This window comes from Cervus elaphus, chromosome 14 (assembly GCF_910594005.1).
Source record: "Cervus elaphus chromosome 14, mCerEla1.1, whole genome shotgun sequence".
NCBI lineage: Eukaryota > Metazoa > Chordata > Mammalia > Artiodactyla > Cervidae > Cervus > Cervus elaphus.
The window spans coordinates 15029228-15053584 of NC_057828.1; the positions used below are offsets into that span (position 1 = coordinate 15029228).

Consider the following 24357-nt stretch of genomic DNA (forward strand, 5'->3'; position numbering starts at 1 on the left):
TGAACATACAAGTGTTGTAAATCCAGATTAACAAAGATAGTTAATTCTTCTTTCAGCTGGACTGACACACCCAGTATTCTTAAAGCAAACCCCTCCAAAGAAATTTAATACAGCTAAAGTTTTATTAAACTTCTATAAATTAAAATTTGGGGAAGCAATCAAACAAATCACAATATTACTAAAAGCACAGCCACACTTTGAAATTGGTTGTGCTTCTCTTTTTCCTAATTTTGAATGCAAAATCAGTGAATGCTAGTAATTCACAGTATGTAATAGCATTTATTTCTGCTTCTTATTCACTGGAACTAGAACAATTATTGAAGCTGAAGCTCCAACACGTTGGCCACCTGATGCGAAGAGCTGACTCACTGGAAAAGACCCTGATGCTGGGAAAGATTGAAGGCAGGAGAAAGGGACAATAGAGGATGAGATGGTTGACATCACTGACTCAATGGACATGAGTTTTGAGCAAACTCCAAGAGATGGTGAAGGATGGGAAGCCTGGTGTGCTGCAGTCCATGGGGTTGCAAAGAGTCAGACAAGAACAACTATAGTACTTTTTAATAATGCTAATAATACATGTTTTCTAAGGATTCCTACGTTTTTCTTGAAAGTACACATCTAAGTATCTTTCCAAAGTCTCTTGATCATTTGTTACTTGAAAAGGCTCCCTTTTATCCCAAGAGGTCAAATAAGTTTGCAGCTTACTCCTTTTTAAATGAAGTCAAAACTGACTTACACTTATGAGAGCAAGATCGTTTCAAAAAAGAGGGAATACTGCAAAACCAGGGGCCACACGTTCAGATAACTGTATCACTCAGACTGGTAATGAACATAAGTGGATCAAGTCAAGTGTGATGCAATAAAAATCGGTGAGGAACAGTAGGAGACATAACAGCATGAGATCCTGAAGGCATGCACTTCCAGCCAACTGGTCAACATTGTAGTAAGGGCCTTGTAATTCCAGATCCTCTCATTTTGCCCAAAGACCCAGAAATCTGGATTTTTATGTGAACTCTTAGGATTAAATGTTAACAATATAACTAAGGAAATTTGACCCCCATCCCTTTTCTGATTACTTATAGGTTCTGTCAAGGGCTAATTTTCAGTTTGGTCTCTCTACAACAGGCACCATGTTGAGTGGAGTATCAAATGTTAGTTCTGCTGTATTTACTTAGCACTGAAGTTCTAGGTTCTATTTCAAGTTCACAGCAATATTGCAGATTAAAAAGTACCACAAATTACTGCAAACAGCTCTGGGGTCTGATGACACTCATTCTAGGTGCGGTTCATACGGAAATAAGCCTAGACTCCTCGCCTCACAAACTTTCCCATTTAAGTATACTTAGCAGAACTCCCCAGAGAAGGCAATGGCAACCCACTGCAGTACTTTTGCCTGGAAAATCCCATGGACGGAAGAGCCTGGTAGGCTGCAGTCCATGGGGTCGCAAAGAGTCGGACCCGACTGAGAGACTTCACTTTCACTTTCATGCATTGGAGAAGGAAATGGCAACCCACTCCAGTGTTCTTGCCTGGAGAATCCCAGGGACGGCGGAGCCTGGTGGGCTGCCGTCTATGGGGTCGCACAGAGTCGGACGCGACTGAAGCGACTTAGCAGCAGCCGCAGAACTCCGCCACCCTCCCCCCACCAGCTCGAGGACAGAGTCTTTCAGGTATAAACTTCCAAGAAAGTTTCCAAAAATTTTTTTAAATCCAACACCTGACACAAACTCGGGCTTCTACTCCATAATACAACCATGTCTGTCTTAATATTAAAGCTGTCCCGTTGTTGCTCAATAAAATTTGTCACGTTTATTTTGTGGCTTCACACAGCCCTGTAGGACAAGGTTCCCTTCCAGGTCCACCAAGTTGAGAAGCAAAGAATCAGAGTTCTACCAAGTAAAGATTTTTTTTTCCCCCATGAAAGTCAAGGGCCCCTCCTGGGAACTCAGATTTATTGAGTGATGCAAAAGTACTACCACTCTTAAAGACTTTATCTTAACATCAGTATTCTGCAAGGCCTTGGTGAAGGGGGGCTGTTCGTGATTTAGTGAAGACAGCCATTTTTGGTCCAACGCATCCTTTAGTCTTAGGACCATTATACGTGTTTTCAGATTTAACACACTACATTTTTCAACCTCCTGTGCCTTGGAGGCATCGCACAGCACTTGTCTATCACCCCCCGATGGACGACAGGACAGATTCTTCTCCTCTCCCTCGTCATCCCCCCAGCACAAACTCGTCCTGGGTCTTCTCACAAAGATCCTTGTCCTCAAAGCCTGCAGGCCGGGCAACGCCTCTCGGCGCAGCAGCGGCGGGAGGAGGAAGGAGGAGGAGGAGGAAAGCGGGTCCTCAGAACGTCGGCCGGTGGGAAGCTCCGCGAGCAGCACCGGGACGGGTCCAGTCTTCCCGAAGGGTCCGGTCCAGCGAGGAGGCTCACGGAGCGGCCGGTTCCGCTCCCCCACCCCCGAGACGGGCAGAGCCCCGAGGCGGGGTGGGAGGCGGTCTGCTCCGGCCGCGGAGATGCGGGGCGCGGGCCACGGAGAACCGGCCGGACCCTGCGCGTCCCCCACCCCCACCGCGCGCCGCTCAGACCGCACAAAGGGCCGCGGCCAGCCGGCCTCCCGCGGTTCCCTCACCTTTGCCAGGCGGCCGAGCCTCCGAAGCCGCCGCGCCACCGGGAGAAGCGCTGCGCGGTACCGCGCCGCCGCCGTAAGACGACAACGCACCGCGGCCTGACGGGCGACGACTGCTCCGGGGCCGCCGCCGGGGCCTCGGGGTTCGGCTCCCGGGCGCGAACCCCGCCCCCCGGCCGCGCCCCGCCCCTGCCCCAGACTGGCTAGGGGCCCGGATGTTCCCTCCTCAGGGGCCCCCAGGCCCCGCCCTTTCTCGGCTTTTGCCCAGTTCGCCCGCCCCCCACCCCTTCCGAATCGGCTCCTGGTCCTGAGCGGCCCAGGGAGAGTCTCGCCGGCTCCCGGGTGGCTAGAGCGTCCGCCCTCGCTCTGTCGCGCTCCAGGTGACGGCGCCGCGAAGGCTGTCGGGAAGTAGGCGGGGTGACGTGAGGTGGACGAGCCCGCGGCGGGTTTGCCGAGCTCAGTGGCCGGCGGTGGCAGGAGCGAGGGCCGGGGGCTCCCGGAGCCGGCGGTGGAGCAGGGCGGCGCGCGGCCGGGGCCATGACGGGCAATGCCGGGGAGTGGTGCCTCATGGAGAGCGACCCCGGGGTCTTCACCGAGCTCATTAAAGGATTTGGTGAGAGCCCAAGGGGGCCGTCCTGGGCCGGTGGGGGGTTACGAGAGGAGGCCGAAGCTGGGCACCAGCGCTTGTCTGCGGCTCCGGCCGCCCGGCGTCTGAAGGGAGGCGACTCCCGAACCCTGGAGTCGGGGACAGGCGGGGGAAAGGTAGGGCTTCAGCCCCGGCAAGTCGCGTTTCCGTGGCGATCTGAGAGCCACACCTCGGGGACAGGAAGGTGTCCCCGGGATTCGACGCTCCAGGACTAGGTTCGCTGGCCCGAGCCCTGCGCCCCGGCCGCCACTTTACGCCTTGGAAGCCTCTTCTTTCCACCTCGGGGCGCCCCCATCCCGGGCAGGTGTGTCCAGGTGCGTGTCTCAGGTCATCGGTCCTGCAGAAAAAGTCAGGTGTGCCTTGTCGAGGGTGGGGTGTCCAGGGCCCCAAGCTGCGCGGGAACCTGACATCCGAGTCATTCGAAGCAGAACCTGTCGAGTGTGTGTGATCGGCCCTGCAGCCGTCCGCGCGGGCTGGCTACACGGGACGCGCGGGCCACCTCGCTCCTTCTGCTCGCTTGTGGCTTCCGGGAAAGTGTGGTTTCTCCAGCGAGTGTTCTAGAGGCCACATGCTTGCCTCTTAATTGCTCTCTGACTCTATTCCGTGTCTCCGGTCCCAAGTAACCATCGTATTCGACTTGGTGGCCTTCTCTGCCCTTCTTGTTCCCTGTTCTCTACTTTGGCAGTAAGTTTATTTTTATCTGTTACATTTTTTCAAGTATTATTCATTTTAGCTACCATGTTATTAAAACTTGTACTGAGGGTAGAAATTCAACATTGTATACTGTTTGTCGTCCGTCCGTGCCCAGCCGATTCGGTTGTGTCTGACTCTCCGGGACCACATGGACTGTAGCCTGCCAGGCTCCTGTCCAAGGGATTCTCCAGGCTGACAAGCAATATATAATGGCGTATTAACTGCTGCCTTAGAGTATTTACACACAAGTCCTGGAAGAACACAGGCAGAAGGAAAGGCATAAACAGTAGTTTATTATATATTAAAGTATATGGCTTAGGGAACAGCTGCTCAATCCTGTCCATTAGCTCAGTTCTTTACCACTAGCGCCACCTGGGAAGCCCAGGGAAGTGGCTGGGGAAGTGACTAAAACAGTGTAACAGATTAGAGGAATATTTGAATCCCAAACTGAAAAGATAAACTGAGGCCCAATTGTGTGCCATGCTGTGTTGTGTGGATTGGCCTGTGATCCCCGGGGACTTAACTGTCAGATATTTCAATGCTGAAATGACATTTTTATAATTGAAAAGCATTTACTACATGTAGTGTGCAGTACACTGGAATGGAATGAAGTGAGAGACTAGAAAACTCTTAAGATGGTCAGAATCTGAGAAGGTTAGCTCAATATGAAGTAGTGATTTGGAGAGGAGGTAGTCAATAATTTTGGCTTTATTTAAGTCCACAGGACAGTTAACTGGTGGGATAAAGGGGGAAAGGTGATAATGACTTTAGTCTCTAGCTTAGGAGACTGGTGAAGTAAAAGAGAAGAGTAGGCTTGATGGACAAGGAAATAGGTTCAACTTTGGACATACACTGAATATGAAATGTGCACGGGTTTAACCATGAACTTTTACCTTCAAAACCTTAACTGTTATGACATATTAAAGTTAACCTTAAAAAATGTTGTACCAGGCAAATTTGCTTATTTTAAAGTTAGTCCATTCTATTAACAGATGTTGCTTCGCTTTCATATGTGCAGAAAACTTGGAATTGAAAGTGGTTTAAGTAAAATCATGTGTAAGAGACTGATATGGAACCACACCTCCTGTACCTGCACTTGTGAAGAGTAAAGTGATAGTTATTAATAGATTGGCTCAATTAGCAGGAGACCTTTGCCAAAAGTTAAATGATGGAAGTTGTACATCATTATCAGCTGCTTCAAAGAGACAAAAGTTTATTTCTGTCTTTTTTTTTTCCCCTCATTCATGTCATGGATTTAAAAAAGCTTTTGGAAGTTTATTCTTTCAAAAGTGAAACATCTTATTATTTTATAGGTGGCACTGTAGTTTTAGGTTTCTTCACTGAAGGGGAAATTATTTGTGAGTTCAGTGATTATATAATTAAAAATTCTGGTGGAATATAACATCAGGGTAAAACAAAGTTCTTGTATTAAGAAACTGATGGAACAGAACTATATTTTTAATTGATACGGTGCATACATGATTAATAAATTGAGTAAAATAAACTATGATAGTCTACCAATTAAAAATAGAAGCTGTAAATTTCTGCTTCTAGCCAGGATAGAGTATCAGGGACTGGATTTAGTACAGCAAATCAATGACCCCAGCTTTCCATTCAATAAACTAGAAAAAGAAGAGCAGTTTAAACCTACAGTAAGCAGATAAAAGGAAATAATAGAGATCAGAGTTGAAGTTAGTATAACAGAAAAGAGAAGAATAGTGGAGAAAGTCAGTGACACCAAAAGCCATTGTCTCAAAGATCAGTAAAATGGATAAACCTCTAGTCAGACTGATTGGAAGAAATGAGAGGAGAAAAATGATGAATATCCAGGAATAAGAGAGATGACACCATTACAGATTCTATAGATATTAAAAGGATAAGTGAATAGTCTAATAAATATTTATGCAAGTAAATTTGACAACGTAGCTGATGTGTACACATTTCTTTAGCACAAATTACCAAAGCTCACTCAAGAAGTAATTGATAAACAGTATAGCCTTATGTGTTTTAAAAAAATTGAAATTGTAATTTAAAATTTTCCTGCAAGGAAAACTAGCCAAAATGGATGTCACTAGTAAATTCTTGCAAATATTTAAGGAATAAGTAATACCATTTTTACACAGACTTCTCCAAAGATATTGGAGAATAAGTACTCCTCATCTCATTTTATGAGGGTCAGTATTAATTTTAACACCCAAACCAGACAAAGACATTGTAAGAAAAGGAAACCGCAGGCCCATATCTATTGTCAACATAGACAGAAATATTCTAACCAAAATATTAGCAAATCATATCCAATATTAAATAGACAGTATGTCATGAGTGAGAGGGGTTTATCCCAGGAATTCAGGGTTGGTTTAACATTTGAGATTCAATGTAATTCGCCATATTAAATAAGAAAAACCATATGATTCGATTATCTCAATAATTGCAAAAGATGTTGGACAAAAATCCAGCATCTGTTAAGAATTACAAAGTGTTAGGTTTTAGCCTACTTGCCAGCCAACAAGTGAGCCTGCCACTATATTATAGATGCTGGCAGACAAGTTCAACTTTAGAGGTAAATAATAGTATTACTCATGGCTCGGTAGTCAGCAGGACATTCGTGTTTGTATTGGTGTCCTTATCCTTCGAGTCCATAGGAGTGGAGGTGGACGCCACAGGCATGAGTTTCTGTCAGAGCTGAGGAACCCCTGACCTTTGGGAGCCTTAGCTTTAGAGTCTGCTTGCACACTTGCTCAACCTTTGACTCTAGGGAGATGATACAGTGGACAGCAGATCAGTCTTCTCTCTGCCCCACAGGGAGATACTATCCCTGACTTTCAAGTCTGTTTACTGTTTTGACATTCTTGAAAAGACAGTTCTGAACACATCTCGTAATTTGTCTCAGAAGTCAAGCAGTAACAGTAGAAACTGATTGAGGATTGTCTCCTCGTACAAATCGATCCTTTCTTACTATACCAAACATGCCATTCCGTCAGCTGATTACTCTGACTGGACCTGCAGGACTGGTATCAAACCTGTTTATCCCTTGCGGTGTTTATGTTAGGAAGCCAGGTGACTTTCTCAAGTTTTTGTATTGGCCTTTCCTCTTGGCTTAAGGCATTAAATCAGGCATAACAGTATGTGTTAGTGATCGCACAGACCCTACCTGGGTCTGCAGGGAAGAAGTCTAAAACAATTCCATCATCTACAACTCTGGCCCTTGAGTTGAGGAGTGTCTGAGGGATTCAGGGCCAGTGTGGTGTTTCCTTTACATGGAGGTCTATTTCAAACACTCATAAGGTGTATGTCCATTATTGTGGGGAAAGAGGTGAGTTAATGCCTGGTATTTACACAAAAAATAAAAGAACAGTTGAGTGTGCATGTGGTACCCTTGGAAGTGAGTGTTGATTCTAATCTTTGGGACCTCCAAAAAGGCACCTTCTTATGAGTGAAAGTGAAAGTTGCTCAGTTGTGTCCGACTCTTTGCGACCCCATGGACTGTACAGTCAGTGGAATTCCCTAGGCCAGAATACTGGAGTGGGTAGCCTTTCCCTTCTCCAGGGGATCATCCCAACCCAGGGATCGAACCCAGATCTCCTGAATTGCAGGAGGATTCTTTACCAGCTGAGCCACAAGGGAAACCCAAGAATACTGGAGTGAGTAGCCTATCCCTTCTCCAGGGGATCTTCCTGACCCAGGAATTGAACCAGGGTCTCCTGCATTGCAGGTGGATTCTTTACCAACTGAACTACCAGAGGGGTATACGTTAATAATGCCTCCAACTTGGGGCTCCTTGTTCATTTTCAATAACTGAGTTTAGTCCTTTTTGGAGAGATTGCCTAAGAGTTGACCATATAGTTTTTCCCATTTCGTCACATCACCAGTTGAATGGCATTTGTCTGTGCCATGTAATAACTGAAAATGGGCTTGGGAAAGATATCTGGGGCTGTTTTTGTGGGAGGTGCAGAAGCTGGCACCATGCCTGCTGCTTCTGGTGGAGCTGTTTATACAGTCATGGGTTTGGCAATCAATGTGTCCAAGCTCTTGGTTGAAAGATACCGTCCCTAGCAGTCAATTAAATTTAAGTCATTGATAGTGGCTTAGTGTTAAAGAATCCACCTGTCAATTCAGGCGACACAGGAGATTCTGGTTCAATCCCTGGATTGGGAAGATGCCTCAAAGTAGGAAATGGCAACCCACTCCAGTATTCTTGCCTGAGAAATCCCATGGACAGAGAAACCTGGCAGGCTACAGTCCATGGGGTCACAGAGACACAACTGAGCACGCACAACAGTTAGGAAGCGCTTACCCAGAGGATTTTTCTTGGGGAGAAAGACTTCAGGTATATTGTTAAGAATATTATTTTTAGAATTAGTTTCTCAATAGAGCTATTTTATGGAACCACCAGCACTATAGTACAAATGTGTTTGTCAATATATAAATATTTTTAAACAGTTTAATGAATTAATTAAAATTTTATTTAATGTTTTATTAAGTAAAATCAATTAGATAAAAGCAGTGTTCTGGTTTGAATGGCGGATTATTTGGTTATCCTATTTAAGGCCCAGGTTAGCTGTTCTTCAAAGTTTTTTTCTGACCTGCAGTGATATTCTGCTACCTCTTAACTTGCAGAACGCAGCCCATGTACTTGTCATATGCAAAGTATGCAGACTGCATAGTCTTTGAGTCATATATATTTGTTTCCTACTAGGTTGAAGTTCTTGTATATATCTGTGTGTGCTCATTTGTGTCCTACTCTTTGCCACCCCATGGACTGTAGCCCACCAGGCTTCTCTGTCCGTGGAATGGTTCAGACAAGAATACTGGAGTGGTTTGCCATTTCCTTCTCCAGGGGATCTTCCCAACCCAGGGATCGAACCCGTGTCACTTGCATCTCTTGCACTTGCAGGCGGATTCTTTACTGCTGAGCCATTGGGAGAGCCCCAGGTTGAAGTTTTTAAATATTGTTAAAGTAGTTTATTATTTTTTGTCCTTGTTAGGGCCTAATACCATGCTTGGCATGTGTTTGCAACCTGTGTTTGGTTGACTCATGCATACAGAACCTATGGATACTGAGTGCTGAATGTATTTGTTAAATACCAGCAATTCATTAACTTTTTAAAGCTCAACTCCCACTCAACATTTTACTTAATAAATATTAGAGAAGTCAGCATGGTGATTCTTTGTGCTTGGTATTTGAGAATGTATACCTCACTAGAGAATTTTGAGGATTGGATGAAGCAGGTAGTATTCTCATTTTAAACTTGAGGAAAGTGAGGCTCAAAGACATTTTCATGCTAAAGGCAAAGAACTTAAAGGCATTGCTAGGATTACAACCCAGGCCTCTAGAATAATTGCTTATTTTTATTTCCATTATAACCTGCATTATTTGAAATTGAATGTACATAAAGGGAATATTGGGCTTCCCTGGTGGCTCAGATGGTAAAGAATCTACCTGCAATGCAGGAGACCCGGGTTCGATCTCTGACTTGGGAAGATCCCCTGGAGAAGGGAATGGAAACCCATTGCACTATTCTTGCCAGGAGAATTCAATGGACAGAGGAGGGCCTTTGGGCCACAGTCTGTGGGGATGCAAAGAGCTGGACACGACTGAGTGACTAACACTTTTACATTTTCACAAGGAGACTATTAGATATTATTAGATAGATTAGAAACATCTATCTCCTTATACATCAAATTGGGTACTGTGTTTTCCTTTTACAGAGATGTGCTTGTGTCTAACATAAGGTTATTTAAACATTGCCACCACTTGAAATTATGCCTTTGCAAAAGATTTTGGGACTCTTAGTGACTTTTGTCGTCGTGTTTTTGTGTGATATGAGCAATGTTTTAATGTTTGGCCTTTTTACAGTAGATTTCCAGTAGCATAACCAGTGTTAGCAGTTGCATCACTGCCCTTTTGTGCCCTTTTCTGACACTGGTATAATTATAGGTTCAGTTTCATAAGGTTTTTTTCCCCAGCTTAATTATGTGGACATCTAGCAACATGTTGTACACGTGTGGGTTGTTTCTAGTTCTTCTCTGCTACAAATAACAGAGGGCCTCCCTCGTAGCTCAGCTGGTAAAGAATCCACCTGCAATGCAGGAGACCCCGGTTTGTTTCCGGGGTCAGGAAGGTCCCCTGGAGAAGGGATAGGCTACCCACTCCAATAATCTTGCCTGGAGAATCCCTGTGGACAGAGGAGCCTAGTGGGCTACAGTCCATGGGGTCACAAAGAGTCGGACACAATAGAGTGACTAAGCACACACACAAAAAACATAGTAACTCTCCTCGTACCTGTAACTTTAATGCCTGAGTGGGTGCTAGTAGATATTCGCTGAACAGAGCAAATTGTGGTAGTAAATGGTATAAATTTACTGCCCAAAGTCACAGAGTTGGTTGGTCCAATTTTTTTTTTTAAACCAACTCAGTTTTGCAGTTGGTCTAAAAGCTTCTCCAGCTCTGACTGGAAAATAATCTGGAGTATTAGAAAAATGCCCAGACTTTGGAACCAGACATGTTTTAATTAATTTTTTGGCATATGTTAGTGTAGTGAATTTAGGCAAGACACCTACTATCCCTAAGCCTCTTTCACATAATACTTGCTTTGTAGGAGTTAGAGAAAATCCATTTAAAGCACTTTACCCATTGAAGTTACTGGTAAATATGACTGTTTTTTTTGTTTTTGTTTTTTTCTCTTGTGATAATACTACTACCTGACATTTAGTGAACCCTTAAAGTGTGTGAAAGTGTTAGTCACTCAGTTGTGTCTGGCTATGACCACATGGACTGTAAGCCCACCATGCTCCTCTGTCTGTGGAATTCTCCAGGCAAGAATACTGAAGTGGGTTGCCATGCCCTTCTCCATAAAGTGTGTGGAGGCACTGTATTGAATGTATGTCATGCATAATAAATTATCTTATGAGATAATAAGTAATCTTTATTCCTAACAACAGCTCTATGAGTATGGGGGCAAGAAGTTCAATGGTAATGGAGGCAGGGTTCAGACCCTGGCAATTTGGAGGCCACGTTTTAACCAGAATACAGTTACCACCATATGAACTACTAGAGCTGGATTCTCCACCTTGGTCCTCTTGCCTTTTTGGGATTAGACACTTTGGGTTTGATAATTCATTTTGTTTTGACACTTTGGGCCAAGTAATTATTTGTTTTTGGGTGCTGTCCTGTGCAGGTAGGATATTCAGTATCTCTGGCTTCTATGTACTAGATGCTACCTGCCCCCCCAAGTGACAATAGTGGCAGTAAAAATGTCTTCAGACATTTTGAAATGTTCTGCGAGGGAGAGGGGGATTATCTTGGTTGAGAACCATTGGGGGACTCTGATGTAGTTGACATTAAATTAAAATTTTAATTTGTATAGTATAAAATTTTAATTTGTATAGTAATTTGTATTTTAAAATATATAGTATTGGAATTTTGGAAAGGGATCAGATCTGAATATGTGATCTGAAAGTCACTGTTAAGTGGTAGTTATGTATTCCCACCTTATGGATCAAGTGGACAGTAAGGAAGAAAGAGGGCCACGGGCAGAATTGTGGAAACTTAGCAGCTGAGTGAAGAGGGTGGATGAAGAGGAGCCAGAGATAGAGAGAGACTGAGAAGGGACAGTCATGGGTGGTGCTTCAGTGAAAATAAATGGGGAAAGTTTTTAAAGTTGTCAAAGTAATATACTCCCTTTGTAAATAATTAGAAAATAGTAAAGAAAGGGCTAGGATTTGACTGTGAACTTGATCAGTTTTACCATTTTAATTTGTCATGTTGTATTGCCCCTAAATGTGCATTTCTTTCCATTGGTATTTTATTTAACGGTGAAGGGGAAAATGCGTAGTTCTGTCTCCTGAAGAAATAATTTCTCATTTCAGGTTGCCGAGGCGCCCAAGTAGAAGAAATATGGAGTTTAGAGCCTGAGAATTTTGAAAAATTAAAGTAAGTGTATTTTAAATTATGTTAAAAATATGTCTATACTTAAGCAAACTTAAGCACATTATCTCCTTTATTTTTTTCAACTGTGTAAGGGGCTTCCCTCATAGCTCAGTTGGTAAAGAATCCTCCTGCAATACAGGAGACCCCGGTTCAATTCCTGAATCAGGAAGATCCCCTGGAGAAGGGATAGGCTACCCACTCCAGTATTCTTGGGCTTCCCTTGTGACTCAACTGGTAAAGAATCCTCCTGCAATGCAGGAGACCTGGGTTCGATCCCTGGGTTGGGAAGGTCCCCTGGAGAAGGGAAAGGCTACCCAGTCCAGTATTCTGGCCTAGAGAATTCCATGGACTGTAGAGTCCATGGGGTCGCAAAGACTGGGTGACTTTCAAAAACAGAAAAAAGTCGATATTATTCCTATTTTATAACCAAGAACCTGATGATCATAGATAAGTAATTCACAAGGGATTCAAAACTAGGTCTGTATAATTTCATATCAACAAAGTACTGATTGGTCAACTTTTTTTTAACAACATTCACTTTATAGATCAATAGTGTTAGAATGTGGAACACATTTTAACACAAACACATGAATAATAGGTCAGTCTACAAAACTCTATTTAACAGATAATGTATTTGGCTAACGCAATATATTGATAATAATTCAGAACTTTCTTCCCCTACATTATTACATTGCCTCGTGGGGAGGTGTCAGTTCAGATTCCAAATGTTGATGCCTGGAAGTACCTTCCTCTTACCCCGTCCTTCTGACTGGAGTCACTTGTCTGAGTCTCTCCCTAGCCCTGAAACCTCTGTGTCCACAAGCACCAACCCTGTATTACAGATGGAAGGCTAGAAGAGTTTTCAATGTGGGGAGCATTCTTAGAGTCCTGGAATGGGGACTCTAGGGATATGCTTTTAATATCTTTAGTAAGGAAATAGTTTACCCCCCCCCCCCATTTTTTCCTTCCCCACAAAAGGAACAGTCATTTTAGATGGAGTAAGAGGATGATCAGGGAAGGTTAATTAAAAGTGTATCATTTAAGCTGTCTTTGCGGAATAGGAAAGAATTTGTTGTGTGGAAGGTAGTGGTGAAAAACTGGAGAGACTCCTCACGTGGTGATTTAATTGTTCAGTGGTAACAACCATTGTAGGGAAGTGGGTAACTTTATTATGTGTGAGATGCAGCATCCATCCAATAATTACATAGTTTGCAGTATATATGCCATCAGCTGATTTATCTGTAAGCATCCTACGTGAATTTTGTTCCTGTATATTGGAATTCACTCTAGGGCTAACAACTTCTAGTTTTGCAGCGTTCATTCTGTTTTTAAGTGAGGGTGATAAGAGGTAGAACTGAATAATTCACAAGACCCAGAGGAATCGGGTGGAGAGGGAGGTGGGAGGGGGGATCGGGATTGGGAATACATGTAAATCCATGGCTGATTCATATCAATGTATGACAAAACCCACTGGAAAAAAAAAATAATAAAAAAAAAAAAAAAGAATATACCTTTCATTATAATTCCATTTTAATTGATGTAATTTTAAGTTTTGTTAGCCTTATCTTGGGCAACATTCTAGTAACTATGAGTAGCAATAGAAATTGTAAAAAATTTTCCCACATTTACTTCATTTTCACTGTATTTCTTAAGTAAATGACTAAAACTTAATATATTGACAATGTTTTATAGGAAGTAAAGAATCTTCCCACAATGCGGGAGACCTGGGTTTGATCCCTGGGTTGGGAAGATCCCCTGGAGAAGGGCATGGCAACCCACTCCAGTATTCTTGCCTGGAGAATCCCATGGACAGAGGAGCCTGGCAAGCTACAGTCCATGGGCTCACAAAGAGTTGGACATGACTGAGTGACTAAGCATAGCACATATAGGAAGCAGGGTTTGGTGTCACTAATTTATATTTTATTTTGTAGGCCAGTTCATGGGTTGATTTTTCTTTTCAAGTGGCAGCCAGGAGAAGAACCAGCAGGCTCTGTGGTTCAGGACTCCAGACTGGACACAATCTTTTTTGCCAAGCAGGTATGTTCCTTGGACACTTTGAAGTCTCAAGAGCAACGCTTTTTATAAACAAGATTCTTTTCCACCTGTGTGTCTCTAGTGTAGCAGCTCTCAAGTTTCTTGGTCTTAGGATTCCTTTACATTCTTAAAATTATTGAGATCCCAAAAGATCTTCTTTATTTGAATTTTATTTATTAATATTTATCATTTAGATATTAAACTGAGACATTTAAAATATTAATTGATTTAAAAGAGTAAATTCTGTAAATGATAACATTTTTAAAATAAAACATATGTATATTTACCAAAGCAAAAAAGACTGCATTGCTTTACATTTCTGTAAACCTCTTTAATGTCTGGGTTAATAGCACACAGCTGGCTTCTCCTGTCAGCTTTATTCAGTCTGTTGCAATATTTTTGTTTTGTCTTGTTTTCAGTTGAAATATATGAAGAAAATTTAGTCTCACACATGTACATAGTTGAGGCGGGAGGAGTATGTTCATTTCTTTTCCAGGAAATTATGGATATTCTTTGATATTATATCAAAACTCCAAAAATGTCCCTCTTCTAAAGATTGGTTGCAATGTGAAATCTGAACTCATATTAGTAACCTTTGTACTTCGTTTTATTAAAATCCTTACTCCTGTAGCATGTGATAACATTGTGCGTTGGTCATTTTGAAAATTTACCGACTGATTTTGATTTTGTAAATGTTAGTATATATGAGTATACACATTATAACAAGTCACATTTATTAATATTATCATCTGTATCATCAGAAAAATTGTTAAGTATCATGAAACTTTTAAACTCACAGTGGTGAATCTAAGTCTTAGAAAATTCTAGTTTTCACTTGAAAGCTCAAATTTTATCAAGAATACGAAATGTTATCAGGTGTTTTCCTTAAAGTGACAGACTCAATTCACACATTTCAAGAGAATATCTGCCAGATATAGCTTGAACAACTATTTATCTGCCATATGTCCTTTCAAGTAAAAATGATGTTCCTGGAGAAAACTTAGCTGACAGTTCAAACAGTAACAAGAGTGCCTTTCCTGGAATTGGCTGGCATATTTTGGTTTACAGTAGAAGTGCTTTATTTGTACTTCCTGTTTCACTCAGCAAATATTAAAGAATTGTACTCTGAGGTCAAAATGCAATAAAAATAATTTTTACTGCTTTATCAAAGACGTTCTTCAGTAAAAACTGGTTTTTGTTTTGTTAGTTTTTAGAATTATGCCTATGTGTCAGTGAAAGAATTCAGTGCCACTGCCTAGGTATCTTAATAAAATACCAGCAGTGTTACCCACGATTGCGATTATGCTGCAGTGGCAATATGAAAGCAGGGGAAAACCAGCGGTCCATGTATCCCATTTTGAGAACTGCTGTTGTAATGTATACAATAAACATTTAAGCAACATTATTAGATGCCTACATATTTTAGAGTCCATTGTTTGGAACAGCTGGAAAAGAGAATGCTGAAAAAAAAGAGAAAGAAGCTTGATTAATATATAAAATCTGAGCTAAAGATGATTGCATTTGTTTGAAAATAGCATTTCTTTCTAAGACTCAAAAGATTAAACTGTTAAACCTTTAGAAAGGTGGAAACAATAAAACTGCTAAATCTCATTACTGCCCTTTTAACCAAACGTTTCCTATTCCAGTTAGTAGCTTGTTTTTCTTTTTGCTCTTCTTTTATTACTTCTTGTTTTCCTCCCAGCTTTTAAGAACTGAGTGTTTTTAGAGAAATTAGAATTTTCTTGCTTTACTTCAAGGATTAGAAAAACATTATTTTATCATTGTGTAGTTAAAGTACTTAAGTTACAGAAATGTCATGATGAATATACACCTGTGTCTACTAACCCCACCCAACAGTTTGACTCATTCATTTAATCATCAAATAGCTGTTGAGCACTTCCTTTGTGCCGGACTTTACTTTAGATACTAGGGGTATAATGGTGGGTAAGACGGGCATGTCTCTTTGATTTGTTATTACTGTCATGGTAACGGTACCAATGGAAGCCAATGTTTACCATTCCTGTTGTGTGCCAGATGTTGTGCTTTAGACTATATTATTTATTTAATCCTTGCAGCAGCCCTGTGAGGTTGTTATCCTCATTTCACAGATGAAGAAATTGAGGCCTAGAAAAACTTACTTGGCTGAGGTCCCACAGCTAGTACATGGTGGATCCAGAATTTAAACCCAGGTCTAAAGCCCAGGTTTGTGGTTTCACATTCTGTACTACCTCCCACATTCTCTATGCATCTGTTGACACATTCTTATTATCAGTTTTTTAACTGAAGTTGGACTGTTGTGCAGAATATTTTGCTTCTTTTTTCACTTAAAATTTGATTTTGTTCCCTTTCAGTGCACATAACAATATTAGATAACATATTGAAGGTTTATTAGGTACTTATATATATCTTATTTTTTATTAATTTACTTGTAGTAACTGATCCTCACAACCCTATGTGGTTTTACAGCTTCCTCGTTATTTCACAGATGTGGAAACTGAGTCCCAGAGAGATTAAGGAACTTGCCCAAGTCAGTGGCAGAGCTGGGTGCAAACCCAGGCACTGCTACCTTGAAGTCCATCCCATGTCACACCACCACTTCTTTTAAAAGCATTATTAGTATAGTCAGTTCGGTCAGTTCATTCGCTCAGTGGTGTCTGACTCTGTGATCCCGTGAACCGCAGCACGCTAGGCCTCCCTGTCCATCACCAACTCCCGGAGTTTACCCAAACTCATGTCCTTCGAGTTGGTGATGCCATCCAACCATCTCATCATCTGTCGTCCTTCTTAATATAAGTGTCCTGTAATTTTTTAACTCACTTCTTAAGGATAAACATTTTGAGATTCTTCTAATGTGATGCAGATAGTCCATTTATGAGTTGTAATATTTTGTATTTGTGTAAGTACCATTGTACTACAATAATTATAATAATATAATTATAATCATAGTGTGTGATATTCTAGATAGTTCAGAAGACATAAGGGACAGATAATTTCATCCTTCAAGTGATTTTTCTAATTTTTAAGAACATTTTTGTTATTTTTTAAAGGTATATAAGACTGTATACCCATTATACAAAAATGTAAGCATAATGATTGTATGATGTAGAAAATAAAGACCCTTATAATCCCTACTGCAGAGATAACCACTTAAAACAATTTATATTTTTCAAGATGTTTTTCTTTGTGTATGTCTATTATTTAATTATATTTCTTCCATACTAAATTGTAAACCCAGGAGTCAGGTGTTTTGTTTTCATGTATAGTTCCTGGCACATGGTCAGTATCCAATAAATGTAGAAAGAATATTGTAACTAAAGAGCACTGGAATTCACTAACACTAAAACACTAATGATGTCTGACTTATAGAGGCCTGGGTGTTTTTTTTAAGGTATAAGAAAATCCTCTATAAAGAAAAAAAATGTTACTAAAGTATGAATTTATACTTTGAGTCCTGTGATATTTTTCTAGTTCTGTATTGCATTTCTACCTTACTATAATTTAATGTTTTATTTATATTACACTATTACTGCCATGTTTACTAATATTCCAGATTAGTGATTTCCTAGTTATGTCATATTTTTTATTCTGTACTGTGCCAGCAGTTCCTGGTCAGTAATTCAACATTAATATCAGTTCCTTTGATATATGTATCCTATGAGCCTGTGTGGGAACTTTAATAGTATATATTACCTAACATATAATCCTATGGTTCTAGGCTTTACGAGCTTATAGTAATGATTTCTAATCTGGACTCTGAGGAATATTTTCAGACATTAAAAAAATTAAAATTGTATCTATTTGTGATAAGGTCACATAGATTAACTAAATATATAGTTTTGTTATTTCTGTATGGAATCGCATCAATTTAGAGACTGTTACTGCCTGTCTTAGGCTAATCATATGCTGTAATTGAAAGTATGCAAGTGTGTGGGTCATTGATTAACAAAATATTGAGAAAAGAAATTGTCTTCTGGTAATTATAATTTGTGTTTAAGGATCCAGGAATGACCTTTTTGATAATGCTTCTCTGCAAAACATTGTTGTCGTGTTACTGTTTCGCTGATGAGAAGCTGAGTTCTGTCTGATGTACTGTTGAGGTCATGCTGTGGTGGTGTTGGGTGTGTGTGTGTCTCTGCCTGTTCAGTCTTTCAGGGAAGATCGGTTGCATGTCTGCAATGTGCCAGATACTGTGACAGGTGCTTGGGAGGCAAGCTGCAGTCAGCATCCCTGCCCTCGAAGGTGTTCAGAGTTTAGTGGAGGAGATAGGTTAGGCAGTGAAATGAAAAACTATAGTGGAAATAAATGCTACATGGAGTGAACCATCTTGTGAAGTTTGAAAATAATCTATTAAGACTACGCTCACTTTGGACACTGACTGCAGAGTTTTGGGTCTTCAGTCCACCTTCCCTTCTGACGCTTGCCAGTTTGGGGAGTCCCCAAGACCATCCTCAGGTTCTGTAATTTGTTAGAAAGAGACACAGACCTCACCGTAAGCTATGTAATAAACTGTTATAGTCACACGATGGCTTTATTACAGTGAAAGGACACATTAAACTCAGCCATGTGAAGAGACACATGGGTCAGAGTCCAGGAGCGTTCTCTGCACACTGCTTCCGGCTGTCTTTTCCCAGGGGAGTCACAGACAGCGCCAACTTCACCGGCAGTGATTGTGACAAAGTGCACAGCATTCAGGCCGTCTCAACTGATGCCTGGTATCCAGTTTTTATTGGTCCTCGGTCTCCAGCCCCACGAAGCCTGAGCTGTGGATCCAGAACCCACCCCAGTCACGTTGTGAGACTGTCTGCGTGGTTCCCAACCCCCAGGTGAACACGGACACTTTACCAGGCATGCTCTTCAGGAGCTTAGAGGTCACCGCCCGGGGGCCAACGGCCAGGGCCAGGCCTCTCTTAGGCGAGTCTAAATTCTTCACTACACATGTGAAAATGGGACTGACCTTTCAGGGAGATCTGAGGAAGCTTCTCTGAGTGAGTGACAATTCAGCTGAAATCTAAAGGTTAAGTAGGTATTAAGTGGGGGAAGGAAGCTGAGGATCATCCCCGATTACTACAGCTGTGTGGTAGAAGGGAGCAGGGCTGGGAGCGTGCACTGGAAGAAGGCCAGCGCAGCTGGACTGGCGAGAACACGGCAGGGTGGCGAGAGATACACGCAGCGCGTGAGTCGGTTTAGTGTGATCAACTGTAGAGAAACAGCGGTTTATGAGAAAGACAGGTTTTCCCATCCACTGTCAAAGCCAGCAGGGTGGCAGGCTTTTTTGCTTTGTTCCTGTGCTTTCTATTCCAGAGTCACTTCTTGGTCTGAGATGATAGTTGGAGTCTCAGCTGTTTCGTCTCAACTCCACATTCTCGACAGTAGGAGAGGACAGCACACTCCTTTTTGACAGACGTTTTCTAGAATTTTCCTGTGTCGCCTGCTTTCTTCTCTTTGGCTAGAACTAAGTCACAGGACTGTACTTAGTGGCAGAGGAGAGTGGGGAGCTGTCTTCATTCCAGGTGAATGTGGACCCAGATATATGTGAGTCCTTGGTTCTGGAAGAGCGAGAAGGTGGATATTAGAGACTGACTCTCCGCTTCCTGCCAAGGTGCCGACAGAGGCGGATCATGCTTGAGCCCTTTGTCTGTATCCTAAGAGCAGTAGAAGGTTACTGAGGTGTTTTAAGAAGGGTGATGTGATTAGATTTTCATTTAGAAGAGATCACTTTGGCTCCAGTGTGGGGAATGTGTTTGAGGAAGAAGGAGTGGTATAGGGTATGAGATGACATAGCAGTTAATAGACTTCTGTAGAAGTCCATGCCAGAGTGGGTAACACTCCTAGTAGGGATAGATGTGAACAGATTTGAGTAACACTCGAGATAAAGCAACTAGCACCTTTAATGTGTAACGATTGGGAATGACTAAGGAAGAGAGCTTATCAGTCAATGATGATGCTTGTGCTTTTCTTTTTTCCTTTTTAAAAAATTGACCTTCCAGTACACAAAATGAACATATTGATTATCCCTGATGGATGACATACATTCCTGCCCTCCTTTACTTTAGTTATTCATTTGATTGGCTTTCCTGGTGGCTCAGAGGTTAAAGCATCTGCCTGCAATGTGGGAGACCCAGGATCCCTGGGTTGGGAAGATCCCTGGAGAAGAAAATGGCAACCCACTCCAGTATTCTTGCCTGGAGAATCCCATGGATGGAAGAGCCTGGTGGGCTACAGTCCACGGGATCGCAAAGAGTCGGACACGACTGAGCGACTTCACTTACTCACTCAGTAAGCACCTTAGAACTCACCCTAGTAAACCTACCCAAGTAAACCTGTCATCTGTCATTCCCTGTGTCCCCCCACATAGCTTTCATCCTCCCTTCCTCATCTGAGTAACCTGCATGCTGAATTCTGTATCTCATTTCCTTGCTTTCTACTTTCTGTATTTTTTCTAATCCTGAAACGGCTGTGTATGTATAAAATTTTAACTTTATAAAAAGTATCATGTTCTGTGTATTTATTAAGATTTATCCAGCTTATTTTGCATGGTGTACAATAGTGATTGCATAAACATGCATGCAGAGTAAGCAATTGTTTGCTGTTGTTTAGTCACTGAGTGCTGTCCGACTCTTGTGACCCCGTGGACTGTAGCCCACCAGGCTCCTCTGTCCATGGGATTTCCCAGGGAAGAATACTGGAGTGGGTTTCCATTTCCTCCTCCAGGGGATCTTTCTGATCCAGGGATGGAACCCATGGCTCCTGCATTGGCAGGGAGACTCTACCAATGAGCCACCTGGGGAGCTTAAATAATTGTTTCCTCTTCATAAGTTAGTGTTTTAGTTTTCATTTGCATCACTCTGAACTGTGCAGCTCTTATTTTTGTACATCTATTGTATATGTGTGAATTTCTCCTGGTGTGTAACCAGAAGTACCATACTACATCTGATAGGTAAATGTAAAATTTTAGGAGGAAATACCAAAGTGCTTTCTGAAGTAGAGGCTCGAGTTTATACCTGTACTAGCAATATCTAGGTTACTGTGTAGCCATGTACTCCAATATGTGGTATTGTTAGGCCTCTTTGATTTTTGCCAGCCAGCTCATTCTAAAATGGTACTTCTTCGTGGTCTGGGTTTACATCTCCCTGGTCACTAATCGTGTTGAAAGGGTCTTGATGCCTAGTGGCATATGTGTTTTTTCTGTGAAAGTCTTAAGTTAACTTTTCTGTAGGGTTAATGTACTTTTCTTTTTGATTTATAGGCATTGTTTATATATTCATGATACTGCTTCTCCAAGTTGGTACTTTATTGTTTTACTTGTTATGGGTGTTTTTTGATGATGGAAATTTGTATTTTAAAGCCAGTGCTTTTTGTATCTTGTTTAATAAATTGCTATCTATCTGAAGTTATGAAAGATATTTACCTATACATTTAAGTTTTAATTTTTGATATCTATGTCCATAATTCATCAGGAATTGGATTTTGGTATATCATGTGAGGTAGGGTTTCAATTTTACCTTTTTCCCACATGGATCACCCTTTTTTGAACATCCATATTTCCTTATTTATCTGACATGCCACCCCTGTTGTATATGTGTTCCATACGTGTGTATGTGTTTCCTGAATTGTACTGATCACTTTGTCTGTCTCTGTGCCAATAGCACCCTGACTTAATTCTTTTCACTTCTTTATAAGTTCTTATATCTAATAGATCATGTCTCCCCTACCTGCTCTTTTTTAGAAATATCCTTCCTGTTCTTGACCCTGGGTTCTTCATGTAAATTTTAGTCATCTTATCAAACTGTACAAAAACTTCTGTTGGAATTTTGACTCGAATAACATTGAATATATATATGTGAACTTGGGGAGAATTTATATCTTCATGATATTAAGTCTCAAACATAATATGTTTCTCTATTTAGACTGGCTTTTATTTATTTACTTTTAGATTTGCTTTTATTATCTTTAATATGTTGCATAATTTTCTTGATAAAGATCTTTTACATTTTTTGTTAGAGTTTTTTTAATTCCTTGATATCTCTGTTATAAATCATCTTTTCTTCAATTGTGTTTTCTAGATGTTTGCTGCTAGTATAAAAGATAATTTTTTTGTCTTAATATTATATTTAGCCATCTTCCTAAACTCTGTTATCTCTGTTATTTGTTGGTTTGAGAGAAGTGTTTCTATCTAAATTACTATATCAAATAATACCAGTTTTATTTCCTTATTTTGAATCCCTGTGTCGCTAATTTATTTTTCCTATCTTATTGGTTTAAACCTCCAATAAAATCATTGTGATTTTAGAGGGAATGCTTTTACCATTTCCCATTTCAGATTTTTTTTCCTTAATAGTCTTTTTCAGGTAAGGACATTCTTTTAATAATTCAGTAAGTGTCCTTATTATGGAAAGACTAAGTTTTTTCAAATGTTTTACTGCATCTATTAAGATGATCATTTTTATTTTCCCTCTTAATATGTTAATATGATTAGTTACATTTATGAATTTTTCTAATATTAAATCATTCTTTCATATCTAAGATAAGCCCAGTTGGTCATGATATATTCTTTTTTTATGCACTGTTGAATTTAATTCAATATTGAATTTAATTCAATATTTGTTTAGATTTTTTTTTAACATGTATATTTTTGAATGAAATGGGCCTTAATTTTCCTTTCTTGTAATGACTTTGGCTAGTTTTAATATTAGGGCTATGCTTGTTTCATGAATTGGGTTGAAATTTCTTCTTTTTTATAATTGTCCTGAAGAATTTGTATAAAATTTAAATGGTCTGTTTCTTCAGATTTTGGTAGAATTGGCCTATGAAACCATCTGTGCCTGGTATTTTCTTTGTGAATGTATTTTTAACTACTGTATCCATGTGCTAGTTAAAAGACTTATTTGGGCTACTTATTTTTTCTTGACTTAGTTCTGGTAAGATTTTTTTTTTAATTTCTCCATTTTAGTTTAAGTTTACAAAATTGTTTTGTATGGTTGTTATTAGTATCCCCTTATTTTGTTTTAATCTTGTGCTTAGTTGTATACCTGACACGTTGAGTTCTGACTTGCACATTTGGGTGATCCTGGTTTTGTTTGCTCCATTAACCTATCGCCCTTTATTATTTCATACTAGCATTAAGGTGGGGCTTCCTTGGTGTCTCAGTAGTATAAAATCTGCCTGCCAGTGCTGGAGACATGGGTTTGATCTCTGGGTCAGGAAGATTGCCTGGAGAAGAAAATGGCAACCCACTCCAGTATTTTTGTCTGGGAAATCCCATGGACAGAGGAGGTTGGCAGGCTACAGTCCATGGGGTCACAGAAGAGTCAGATATGGCTTGGTGACTAAACAGCCACGAGCATTAGGGTTGGAGAAGGAAATGGCAGCCCACTCCAGTGTTCTTGCCTGGAGAATCCTGTGGACAGAGGAGCCTGCTGGGCTGCTGTCCGTAGGATCTCACAGAGTCGGACACGACTGAAGCGACTTAGCATGCATGCATGCATTGGAGGAGGAAATGGCAACTGCTCCAGTATTCTTGCCTGGAGAATCCCAGGGACAGAGGAGCCTGGTGGGCTACAGTCCATGGGGTCGCACAGAGTCGGACATGACTGAAGCGACTTAGCAGCGGCAGCATTAGAGTAGCAACCTAGTGGATCTTGTTTGTTTTTAGCCATTTTCAATCCTTTCTGTAAATTGTATTAAACCGAACCTTTCTGAATCACTGTTTTTACTGCTATTTCCTATTTAAAATATCTTACTCCTAGGGTAAGCTCCTAATTGCTTATCAATACTGATTTAGTAGATGACAATGACCCCATACACTGACTAAAAGCATACTAATACAGGCAGACCAATATACTTATTGTATCAAACATCTCATCTTAATTTGTTTCTTTTTGTACCCTTTTCTCTGCCTAGAATGAATTCCCTTCTCTGTTCTCTATGTTCTATTATGTTTTCCGTGCTCTCTTAAAATTTCACATTCATAGAGAAATCTTAGATACTCCAGTCCAAGATGATTTCATCATTTATTATTTTGGTTTTCTATTCATCTCTTTTTCATGTTTTATATTTCTAAATTCTGAATAAGCAGGACATTTATCTTATATAATTGCCTCCCCTTTAGGAACCTAGTTTCATCCTCAGTCTTTTTTTCTCTTGACTACTTTTTTGTTGTTCAGCCACTAAGTCATGTCAGACTCTTTGCAGCCCCATGGACTGCAGCCAGGCCTACCTGTCTTTCACTGTCTTCTGGAGTTTGCTGAAACTCATGTCCATTGAGTTGGTGGTGCCATCCAACCATCTCATCCTCTGTCATCCCCTTCTCCTACCCTCAACCTTTCCCAGCATCAGGGTCTTTTCCAGTGAGTCAGCTCTTCACATCAGGTGGCCAAAGTATCGGAGCTTCAGCCTCAGCGTCAGTCCTTCAGTGAATA

General features: G+C 41.0%; 2 protein-coding genes across 3 annotated transcripts in view; one reads left to right on the plus strand and one right to left on the minus strand.

The window, feature by feature from the left end:
* The window catches only part of RO60 (Ro60, Y RNA binding protein), a 29886-nt gene extending 27114 nt beyond the window's left edge, over positions 1-2772 (minus strand). The window contains exon 1 of the mRNA XM_043924603.1: positions 2640-2772. The gene's annotated coding sequence lies outside the window, so the exon portion shown is untranslated. The remainder of the gene's footprint in view (positions 1-2639) is intronic.
* Positions 2773-2942: 170 nt separating this feature from the next.
* The window catches only part of UCHL5 (ubiquitin C-terminal hydrolase L5), a 43802-nt gene continuing 22387 nt past the window's right edge, over positions 2943-24357 (plus strand). For both annotated transcript variants that reach the window (XM_043924604.1, XM_043924605.1), the window contains exons 1-3: positions 2943-3249; positions 11845-11908; positions 13837-13942. In XM_043924604.1, coding sequence (XP_043780539.1) covers positions 3174-3249; positions 11845-11908; positions 13837-13942 — 246 coding nt within the window. In that variant the 5' untranslated portion in view covers positions 2943-3173. The remainder of the gene's footprint in view (positions 3250-11844; positions 11909-13836; positions 13943-24357) is intronic.